The sequence below is a fragment of the Nannobrachium achirus genome, assembly GCF_963921795.1.
Source record: "Nannobrachium achirus genome assembly, chromosome: 24".
Taxonomy (NCBI): Eukaryota; Metazoa; Chordata; class Actinopteri; order Myctophiformes; family Myctophidae; genus Nannobrachium; species Nannobrachium achirus.
The window spans coordinates 40,566,966-40,579,168 of record NC_137831.1 but is presented as its reverse complement, the minus strand read 5'-3'; the positions used below and the strand labels follow the sequence as shown (position 1 = coordinate 40,579,168).

General features: G+C 38.2%; 1 protein-coding gene across 1 annotated transcript in view; it reads right to left on the bottom strand.

Annotated features, from left to right (window-relative positions):
* Positions 1-6,259: 6,259 nt before the first annotated feature.
* Positions 6,260-12,203, bottom strand: part of LOC308280292 (NACHT, LRR and PYD domains-containing protein 3-like) — a gene marked incomplete at both ends in the record, with an annotated part of 14,898 nt that continues 8,954 nt past the window's right edge. The window contains 3 exons of the mRNA XM_080720551.1: positions 6,260-6,470; positions 6,732-6,828; positions 11,162-11,169. Coding sequence (XP_080576677.1) covers positions 6,260-6,470; positions 6,732-6,828; positions 11,162-11,169 — 316 coding nt within the window. The remainder of the gene's footprint in view (positions 6,471-6,731; positions 6,829-11,161; positions 11,170-12,203) is intronic.

Here is a 12,203-nt window from a genome sequence, read left to right as displayed (position 1 = left end):
AGAAATGTTTTGTTTATTTTTTTATATAAAAGAAATCTTCAAAAAAGATTTTTCAAAAATAGCATATCTTGTAGATCTGCTATTTTTGAATAGCCAAAGCATAAAATATGGTTAAAGTGGTTAAAATGATTACGATGCTATATTAGCCAATTATACTGGGGACCCCCTCATTTTCAGGTCGGGATACCAACTTTATCCAATCAATCAGGATAGAGAACTCAGTCAGATTTAACAGGTGAAATTGAAAGTGATGACACCTAATAGACATGAGCAGACCAAACTGGAAGTGGAACAGTTTAAAATGTAGAGGGAGGTCAGTTCCTTTAGAAAGTGAAATATCCCTTTAAGCCACAGATCCAGCATGTTGCTAAGCCTTAGGCCTAGCCTAGGTCATACATTGCCCCTTCATGCCCTGAATGAATACTCTTTTAAATTATTGACCCAAATAATGATGATATCACAGGTATCTGTCGTGCTCTAACAGCAGAATATGATTTGTGATATGATATGTAGTAGGGATTTAACGAAAAAGTCAACAAGTCGACTTCATTACACAAGTCGACACCCACCAGAGAAAGTCGGGGGTTGAAAAAAAAATCTTTTGTATTTTTTTCTATCATTGTTTTTGCTCCGTGTGTGTGTCTGTACAGAATTCAAACAGTAGGATTGCTTATTGTCAAGGACGTTATGATCCAATATTACAGTGCTACATTAAATTTGGTATAACATGGTTCTATTGTGAAAATAGCATATCTACATGCTCACAACAATGCGAGGCGTTGTGAGCATGTAGATCGGCTATTTTCACAATTTCTGCCTATAAATATTTGACAATTTGGACAATGTCATTTTAGAGGTATTAAAAAGTCCTTAAATAGGCACTTTAGAAATGTGAAGATACCCTCTATACACTTAAACTTTATAAAATAATTGGGGGGTCTTGTGTGATGTGATGACGTCATCAAACAAGTCGACTTCAACTCAACTTTTTACTGACTCGAGTCGACTTGCAAAAATCCCAAGTCGTCCTAAAATATATGATGAGACCAAGACGTTTAAAATGAAGCTAGTGATGTTCTGTTCTGTTTTGATTGACTGTAACTATTTACTCAATGTTATATTGCCCTCTAGTGATAACAAAACGCAATAACAGGCCACATGATCACAGACTCGTTTTCCAAGGCTGGTGTGATCATTCACACTGGATCTGACCTGCAGGGCCAAACAGTGGAAACCTTCTGTCTTATTGTAGGCTGATAATTAGAATAATACAACTATAGAAGTGGTTAATCATTAAAACGTGCTATAAACGTTTTATTTTGATGTTTTAGTTAAAGATCTATTTTCATATCTTGTAGCTCTATATTATTCATTAGCCAAAGCATAAAATATGGTTAAAGTGGTTGAAATGATAACCAATTATGCTGATTTTCAGGTTGGTAAACCAATTTCATCCAATCAGGATAGAGAACTGGTGAAATTGGAAGTGATGACACCTAGAAATGGAAAATTGAAACGGGAACAGTAGAAGGTTGAAGTCGCATGAACTCTTTTATGATTGGAAAATATTTTTCTGTTTGTGTTTGCTAAAGCATTGGAGAAATCGGGAGAACCCTGTTATTTAGCAAACCCTCTATAATGCTGATTAATATCAGAACATACTGTATAGTGCTTTAACCTTCTAACAAAATACTGTAAAATGTGGTTTTGTTTTCACCCAAAAATATCACTTACCCTGCAGTACCTTTAAATGTATAATAGTTAAACATAATACTATAATTATTTTCATAGCTGGCATGTCTAAGAGACGTTCCTAAGCAAAACATAGATCTATAGGCACAGCACAAAGTGACACTATGAGCTTGTATATCTGCCATTTTGAATAGCCAAATATAACATTTGCTTAAAGTGGTTAAAATGATCGTGACACTATGTTAACTAATAATTAAAAGGACACCTGGGGGTCCCCAGACCCCACTTTGAGAACCAAATGCTTTCAGTTTTTAAATCAACAGACATAATCAGCACAAACTCTGCAATTAATTCTAGACAAAGGATATTGATTATATAATTGTAATAAAAAAATATGAATAACAAACAGATGCGCTTTTCAAAGAGAATGAAAGTTGGACGTTTATTGTCATTAAAGTTGATAACAATGTACATACATCTTTAGCAGTCATGATATTCTTGTCCAACTCAACTATACAAATATAGACAATAATTACTCATGACATTTTCTACTGTCCTTGACACTTCAAGGAAAAATACGTCCAAAACCAAGACCCACACATGAATGAAGAAAATCAGAGCATCTTTCTATAGAACATCATGTAGTTTATATATGATAGAGTTTAAAAAGCAACAGCATGGCATTTTACATGTCTTATTGACTCTATGCATGCTTGATTCTTATGTGAACATGTGAAACAAACAGCAAACATCACATAGTTGTAGCTCTGAACAACATATCAACCATCATTTACAAGCTCTATACAGTCTGGCTCATATAGTCTGGCTCCAGCCCAGGGGTGTCACAATGGGGGGAGTGGGACTGAGTTACCAGGGCCCAAGGTGGAGGGGTGTTCATTATGTTATACTTTAACTATTGAAAAATAGCAGATCTACAAGCTCACAGCGCGGCACCGAATGCCGCGCTCTGAGCTTGTAGACCTGCATTTTTTTGAAACGTTGTGAAAATGTGTGCAAGTCTTTGAATATATGCATTAAGGGAACATTTGTAACTCAAATTTTGCCTCTGGGGGGTCCCTGGAACGAAATATATTGACATGGGGGTCCGTGGCCAATCATTTTGGGGGTCCTTCAAAAGTTTGAGAACCACTGACAGAAACAAAAATTAGAAGGATTTAGAAAACATTTATAGAATCGGGTCAAAAATACTCAAAGAGCTTATCTGCTATTTTTCAATATTCAAAGCATTAAATAATGCATAATAATGCGATCCCAATCTAAATGGTTTAAACCCCCTATGAAGAACATTCATGGGGGGCCCAAGGTGGAGGAGCCTGTAATTATTTTATACTTTAGCTATTGAAAAATAGCAGATATACAAGCTCACAGCGTGGTACCGAGTGCCGTGCTGCGAGCTTGTAGATCTGCTATTTTTTGAAACGTCGTGAAAATGTGTGCAAATCTTTGAATATATGTATTTTTTAAGCGAACATTTGTAACTCAAATTTTGCTTCTGGGGGGTCCTTGGATCGAAATATTTTGAGATGGGGGTCCGTGGCCAAATACATATCATTTTGGGGGTCCTTCACATGAAAAAGAGCACCACTGACATAGAAATGTAGGGTTTTTCAAAAAACCTTAGAAGGATTTGAAATATTTAAATACATGGACAAATTTTCATGATTTAAAAAAGAATTAGCAGATATACAAACTCGCAGCGCGGAACTCGGTGCCACGCTGTGAGCTTGTATATCTGCTATTTTTCAATAGTTAAAGCACAAAATAATGTGTAATAATGCGTGGGTTAAACCCCCTATGAAGAACATTCATGGGGGGCCTGCAAACCAAATTGACCCTAACCTAACTGTTACTAGGGCCCAAGGTGGAGGAGCCTTAATTATTTTATACTTTAGCTATTGAAAAATAGCAGATACACAACCTCAGAGCGCTGCACCGAATGCCGTGCTGCGAGCTTGTAGATCTGCTATTTTTTGAAACGTTGTGAAAATGTGTGCAAATCTTTGAATTTATGTATTTTTTAAGTGAACATTTGTAACTCAAATTTTGCTTCTGGGGGGTCCCTGGAACTAATTATTATGAGATGGGGGTCCGTGGCCAAATACGTATCATTTTGGGGGTCCTTCGCTAGAAAAGGTTTGAGCACCACTGACGTAGAAACGTAGGGTTTTTTTCAAAAAAACTTAGAAGGATTAAAAATATTCAAATACTTGCACAAACTTTCATGATAAAAAAAAAATAGCAGATCTACAAGCTCGCAGCGCGGAACTCGGCGCCACGCTGTGAGCTTGTATATCTGCTATTTTTCAATAGTTAAAGCACAAAATATTGTGTAATAATGCGTGGGTTAAACCCCCTATGAAGAACATTCATGGGGGGCCTGCAAACCAATTTGACCCTAACCTAACTGTTACTAGGGCCCAAGGTGGAGGAGCCTTCATTATTTTATACTTTATCTATTTAAAAATAGCAGATATACAAGCTCACAGCGCGGCACCAAATGCTGCGCTGCAAGCTTGTAGATCTGCTATTTTTTTAAACATTGTGAAATGTGTGCAAATCTTTGAATATATGTATTTTTTAAACAAACATTTTTAACTCAAAGTTTGATTCTGGGGGGTCCCTGGAACTAAATATTTTGAGACGGGGGTCCGTGGCCAAATAAATACATATCATTTTGGGGGTCCTTCACACATCACAAAAGTTTGAGCACCACTGACATAGAAACGTAGGTTTTTTCAAAAAACCTTAGAAGGATTTGAAATATTCAAATAGTAGCACTAACTTTCATGATTAAAAAGAAATTAGCAGATCTACAAACTCGCAGCGCGGAACTCGGTGCCGCGCTGTGAGCTTGTATATCTGCTATTTTTCAATAGTTAAAGCACAAAATAATGTGTAATAATGCGTGGGTTAAACCCCCTATGAAGAACATTCATGGGGGCCTGCAGTGAATCCTTGGACGGTAGTTCCTTCACAGATAAAATTATTACAAAACATACTGTCAAAGGGTACAAATTAAACCAAAATGACGCTAACCCATTTGTCAGAGGGCGCAAATTAAACCAAACCCATTTGTCAGAGGGTGCAAATTAAACCAAATTGATTATAACCTAATTGTAAATGTCAGGGGGTACAAATGAAACCAAATTTACTAACACATTTGTCAGAGGGTGCCAATTAAACCAAATTGATCCTAACCCATTTGTTAATGTCAGAGTGTACAAATTAAACCAAATGGACCCTAACCCTTTTATCAGAGGGTGCAAATTAAACCAAACCCATTTGTAAGAGGGTGCAAATTAAACCAAATTTACCCTATTCCTATATTTGTAACTGTCAGAGGGTACACATTAAACCAAATTGACCTTAACCTAACTGAGTTACTAGGGCCCAAGGTGAAGGGGCCTGCAATTATTTTAAACCTTAGCTATTGAAAAATAGCAGATCTACAAGCTCACAGTGCGGCACCAAATGCTGCGCTGCGAGCTTGTAGATCTGCTATTTTTTTAAACACTGTGAAAATGTGTGCAAATCTTTGAATATATGTCTTTTTTAAACGGACATTTTTAACTCAAAGTTTGATTCTGGGGGGTCCCTGGAACTAAATATTTTGAGACGGGGGTCCGTGGACAAATAAATACATATCATTTTGGGGGTCCTTCACATGTAAAGGTTTGAGCACCACTGATATAGAAACGTAGGCTTTTTCAAAAAACCTTAGAAGGATTTGAAATATTCAAATACTTGCACAAACTTTCATGATTAAAAAAAAATAGCAGATCTACAAACTCGCAGCACGGAACTCGGTGCCGCGCTGTGAGCTTGTATATCTGCTATTCTTCAATAGTTAAAGCACAAAATAACGCATAGTCTAAATGGGTTAAATGCCCTATGAAGAACATTCATGGGGGGCCCGCAGTGAATCCTTGTACCCTGGGCCCAGAATTTGGTGCGACGCCCCTATACGGTAGTTACTTCACAGATAAAATTATTACAAAACATACTGTCAAAGGGTACAAATTAAACCAAATTGATCCTAACCTATTTGTAAATGTCAGAGGGTACACATTAAAACAAATGGACCCTAAACCACTTGACAGAGGGTGCAAATTAAACCAAATTGATCCTGAGCCATTTTTTTACTGTCAGAGGGTGCAAATTAAACCAAATGGATCGCAACCTATTTGTAACTGTAAGAGGGTACAAATCAAATGGATCGCAACTGTCAGAGGGTAAAAATGAAACCAAATTGACCCAAACCCATTTGTCAGAGGGTGCACATTAAACCAAATGGACCCTAACACATTTGTCAGAGGGTATAAATTAAACCAAATTCATCCTAACCTATTTGTAAATGTCAGAGGGTGCAAATTAAACCAAATGGACCCTAACGCATTTGTAAGAGGGTACAAATTAAAACCAAATTGATCCTAACCCATTTGTCAGAGGGTGCAAATTAAACCAAATTGACCCTAACCATTTTGTCAGAGGGTTTTGTAACCCTAACTCCTAACCACCTCATCATCGTTGTCATGGTAACCCTAACCTAACCCTCCTCCTCCTCCTGCTGCTCCTCTCTCTGACACAGAGACACTGAGTCGCCTTTAGAATACAAATGGAACCCAGCATAGAGTGGTTCAGTGAACCTGGACTGGTAGGTGTGTAAGTGTGTCAGTGAGTCAGACAACACTCTGTAGAAGGACAGAGTGCCGGCAGGACAGTCCAAATACACTCCTACTCTGTTGGAGCCAGAGGAGCTGTCAGGGAGGGCAGTGTGCTTGTTATTGTGCCACACTGTGTAACTGTTATCACCACCATAACAATCCAGACACCAGGACTTGTTATTCCGTCCAAACCTACAGTCATCACCAACACCCTGTCTTTTGATTGATCTGTATGACACTGCTATCTCAACATATCTACCACTCCAGTCCACCTCCCAGTAAGATCGTCCAATCAGACTCTCTCTACACATCACCTGTCCATAGACTGTAAATCTGTCTGGGTGATCAGGATACTTCTGATCCTCATCCACATTGGTCACCTTCCTGTTGCTGTCAGACAGAGAGAGGGCTCTGTATGCCGTGTTTGGATCCAGTGTGAGTTCACACGCACCTGATGAGAGAACGAGATGCAACACAACAACAGTTTACAAACAAATACAACGTAATAATGACGTACAGATGTTATTATTAATAATAATTCTGTTTTTTGTTTTGTATTTAATTTTTCTCACAAACAGGAAGACTGTCCTCCACAGGATACATGAGATACATAACACAAAGCCGACTGTACTGTAATAATTTAGTTTTGTATTTAATTTTTCTCATTTTTCCCAACAAATTATTAAAAATAAATGAAAAGGTTATTGAGAAAACACGGTCTGCTCACGTATTAGGAGGGTAGTATGAGTTACCAGAAAAGAAATGGGTTTCAATGAATCTATCATGGTTAAAATGGAGTTTGAAGTTACAATGGGTGTGTATGTGGAGAGGCCCTGAGCCTGCAACATTTACATCAAATATGTAAATACTGAATATAGTAAATTAAAAACTGTCCAGGGTGTTCATAAAAGAGCCTGATTAGATGATAAAGTGACCAAACTTTCCCTTTAAGCTGTTCAAAAATAGCCGATCTACAAGCTCACAGATCGTCATACCGCGATGCTCTGTGAGCTTGTAGATCTGCTATATTTTATTTTGTTTTATTTCTTTCACCCTGAAAATGTAGAACTACCTTCTGTAAATTGTCTACATTTTCCATATTACTGTACATGTCACACCGTATAATCCTCAGTGTTAATTTAACTCTAAAAAGTAGCCTATGAATATTATGCTAACCCATTTTTAACGCTGAGGTAAAATGGAACCAAATAACCCATAACTGAGAGGGTACACATTTTACCAAATGCACACTAACCCATTTACTTCAGAGTGTACAAAAGTAACCAAATGATGCAAACCCATTTGTAACTCTAAATGGGTACAAATTGAACCAAATGGACCCTCACCCGTTTGTAACTGACAGAGGGTACAATTTGAACCAAATGGACACTAATCCTTTTGTAACTTTAAGAGGGTAAAAATGGGACCAAAATGATCCTAACCAATTCATGACTCTAAGAGGGTACAAATTTAACCGAATGGACCTAAACACGTTTGTAACTACCAGATGGTACAAATTGAACCGAATGGATCCTAACCCGTTTGTAACTACCAGAGGTTGCAAACTGAACCAAATGGACCCGAACAGCTCATCCGCACTGCCCGTGACGCGAGCGGCACAACGCAACGCGAACGAAATCTCATTAAAACACATTTGTTTCAATGAGACGTCGTCCACCCCTCCTTTTTGCTTGCAGATTCTCTATTTAGCGAGGTTTTGTGGCGATGTCCATAGATGTAAACGGCCATGTCCCGCCTCCAAACACTTTTTATTATTATTTATTTATTTGATTGGTTCAGACTATGTCACTCGCACCGCAAGCACCCAGAACGGCTTGTAAATATTGAAGCAGCTGGTCCCTACTGGCCAAAGATGGAACAGCAGGCGGGGGAAACTACATGCATGAGCATACGAGTTCAATGACGTGGAGTGATGTTCGTGACTCGATGTAACACGTTTTGGCACATTCAGATCCACATCCAGATTGGCACATCCATTTCAATTCAACTTGTATTGAAATTAATAGCTGGGGGGCGGGGCTATCTACTCTCTATTATACTCTATGGCTGTAACCCATATTATCAGGGGTGTCACAAGGGGGGGAGAGGGACTAGGTTACTAGGGCCCAAGGTGGAGGGGGCCTTAATTATTTTATACTTTAGCTATTGAAAAATAGCAGATATACAAGCTCACAGCGCGGCACCGAGTGCCGCGCTGTGAGCTTGTTGAAAGTCGTAGAAAAATGTGTGTAAATCTTTGAATATATGTGTTTTTTAAGCGAACATTTGTAACTCAAATTTGCTTTTGGGGGTCCTTGAGATAATTATTTTGAGATGGGGGGTCCGTGGCCAAATACGTATCATTTTGGGGGTACTTCACATGAAAAAGTTTGAGCATCACTGACATGGAAACATTCAAAGACTTGCACAAAGTTTCAAAAATAGCAGATCTACAAGCTCACAGCGCGGCACTTGGAGCCGCGCTGTGAGCTTGTAGATCTGACCAGAATTTGGTGCATATTATAATATGCAAAGACTTGCACAAATTTTCAAGACTTTTCAAAAATAGCAGATCTACAAGCTCGCAGCGCGGCACTTGGTGCCGCGCTGTGATCTTGTAGATCTGCCCAGAATTTGGTGCATATTATTATATGGGTTATAATGTACAAATGGAACACAGCCCATTCATAATTCTGAATCTCCTATTTGTAAGAGGGTACAAATTAAACCAAATTGATCCTAACTCCTAACCACCTTGTTGTTGTAGTCGTTGTAACCCAAACCTAACCTGGAAGCAAATGGACCCTAACTCATTCATAACTCTGAATGTCTGTGTGTGGATTTGGGGTATTTAATTCACATTAATTAAAACCGATTTTTATGTCATGAGTTCATCCACACACCACACCTGAACATAACGCAGTGATAAACACAATTCTCTTCTTAACACATTTTAGTTTTCACCATATAAAATCATCAACCTGTATGAATGACACATCACCACATTAATAGTTAGATGAGAAATAAGTGTGTCACATTTTTGTTTTGTTTATTACGTCTCTCCCAGTGGGTAAGGACCTTAAGGGGGTACAAATGCAACCAAATGGACCCTAGCGCTGTGTGGCCAGACTGTTGACGCCGCGATTTAGAAATGCTCCCGTCATACAGTCTGGCATAACGAAAAAAGAACGGTGAGTATCCGGTTAAAGCGGAAGTGAAGCCTCCTCCCCACTTCCGTTTCATTTTTAACATCTAGCACATTTATCCTAATATAAACAAAAATCATTAAGTATATTTAGCTTGCTGCTTAGCAGAAATGACATTTTAAAATATATTTTCATGAACAGAAATGCCAGTTTCCATTACTCGCAGTTTAGGAGCTGTAGTTCCAGACTCTATATAGCATTCGGAGATTATGGAATAGTTGTCTGGCTACGCGAGACTAAATGGACCATATCCCATATGCAGTAGTGGAAAGTAACTTACACAAGTAGTTTTACTCTACAAAACACACATTCACTTAAGCCCGATAGATCAAGGGTTTCCAACCTTTTCAGGTAAACCCCCACAATAATATTTGAACTGTAGGGACCCCCCACCCTGATAACTTGGATTTGTAGTAGTTTAGTTTAGTTTGACTCGGTTCCACAGATAAATCTTGTGAAAATAGCTGAACTACAAGCTCACAACGCCTTGCACTGCGAGTTTGGGCCAAGAAGCAAATAATTGAATTTCAAATGTTTGCTTTAAAAAAATATATATATAATCAAAGATTTGAACACATTTCAGAAATATTAGATCTAAACGAAGTAACGTGCTATGAGCTTGTATATCTGCTTTTTTGAAGAGCCAAAGTATAAAATATGGTTAAAGTAGTTGGATTGATTGTGAAGCTATATTCACTTATCTTGCTGGGGACCCCCTGGTGCCCACCCCTGGGGGTCCCTGGACCAATGTACTATATATTCACAGCTTAAATCTAAAACGACACAGATGCTTATCTCAGTGCTCAGTTCCCCATTATGACCCGGAAAGCCTATAAAACCGAGAAGCATCCGTGTAATCTTTTATTTATTTTTTAATAAAAAATAGAACACTTTCAGATAAATTAGGTCAAGATTTAGAAGGAATTTTTAGACCATGTTTAGACGACAACGGACTGTAGAGAAAATGGCGAGGTCCCGGGACCTCGCGGTTGCGTTGTCACTTTTTATACAGCATTTATAGGAACATGTACCAGGGAATGAAATAATGTAGTTTGCATGACCTGTCCATAGAGGGCGCTAGGTGGCGATGACGCACTGCCAGAGACAAGTGGTCCGCTCTCCTCTAGCTTAGTTTTTACTTTCTGTACAAGTGGAAAAAGTACTCACATTCTTTAATTGAGTAAAAGTATCAATAATGCAAAATAGAATTGAAAATAGTAGATAGCGATGCGACGTGTTGCGAGTTTGTAGATCGGCTATTTTCAAATTGTATAATTATATCAGTATAAAATTATCAGGTATAAAATAGGTCTAAAGTAGTTACTGTAATGTATTTTTTATAATATTATAATTTATACCTGCAAAGTAACTAAACTAAAGTAAAAGTACAATATCAGGATCTGAGATTTAGTGGAGCATGCAGGAGTAAAATTATTGGAGATTGGAAATAAAGTAAAAGAATACCTCAAAACTGTACTTAGGTACAGTATTGAGTAAATGGACTTAGTTACTTTACACCACAGCTCCAGAGCTGAGCCGCAATGACATCACACGTTTTGCTCTGTGTTGTGGTTTTACCGTTCCTGCTGTTCACACGGAGACGTGAGGCAGAGAGTTTTACAGATTTTCACTAAAAAATTTGGATTTACTATCTTCCGTTTTCAACACCCGAAAATGACATTCTCGTCTGAACGGAAGGCATATCTTGCGGCTTTCTCGTGGAAACGGCGTAGTATAAGCGGGGCCTTAAACTCTGCCTCTGTTCCAAATGGGTTAATTCACTATATGACATTAACTACCTGCTTATGGTAAATGGTAAATGGTGCATTTATATAGCGCTTTTATCCAAAGCGCTTTATGAATTTTAACATAACATACTGTAACTGGACAAGCTTGATTACATCAAACAAAACAGCCCCTTAGAACCACCATAACCATAGACAATGGGTTCTATTTTAATTGTCAGCTCTTATGCCTTAACTTAAAGGCCTGTCCATACTGTCCCCGACCACCGAACTGTTCGTCGGAAACGTCCGGTTCAACAAAAAAATGAGGTCACTTGCACCTTCTGAAAAGCATTACCCCAAATTAGAGTTGGGAAAGCTGCACGTTGGAAAGTCAGAACTCTCCGACGAAAAGTTTGGTGGTCGGAGACAGTATGGACAGGCCTTTAAGTTAAGGCATACAGTGAGAGCTATCAAAATACAGCCCTACTCTTATATCCGCCTATGCTTATCATAGGCATGGCGATTCATCATACACAGCCTGGATATCAGTCAGGACTGGATCACGTTTTATTCACTACAGCATCACAATGATGTTAAAAAGAAAATGCACTTTGTAATTTGTATTTTTGAATATTTAGTATTTTTAAAAGCAAATGTAGGCCTACCACTATTCAGTGCACCACTACTGATCCAAGAGTGTAGAAATGGAACCAAACCCATTTTTAACTGAGGATTTTACTGTGAAGCTGTGTTTCTCCCTCAAGCCTACTTTAGCCTACTTTGTTGTATGACGGCACAATGTGTTGTAAGCTTTTTTTAATTAATATTTTATATAGGCCTATATTTTTTTTGCTGCATGCACATTGGCTCATAACATTTAATATTTAGATATC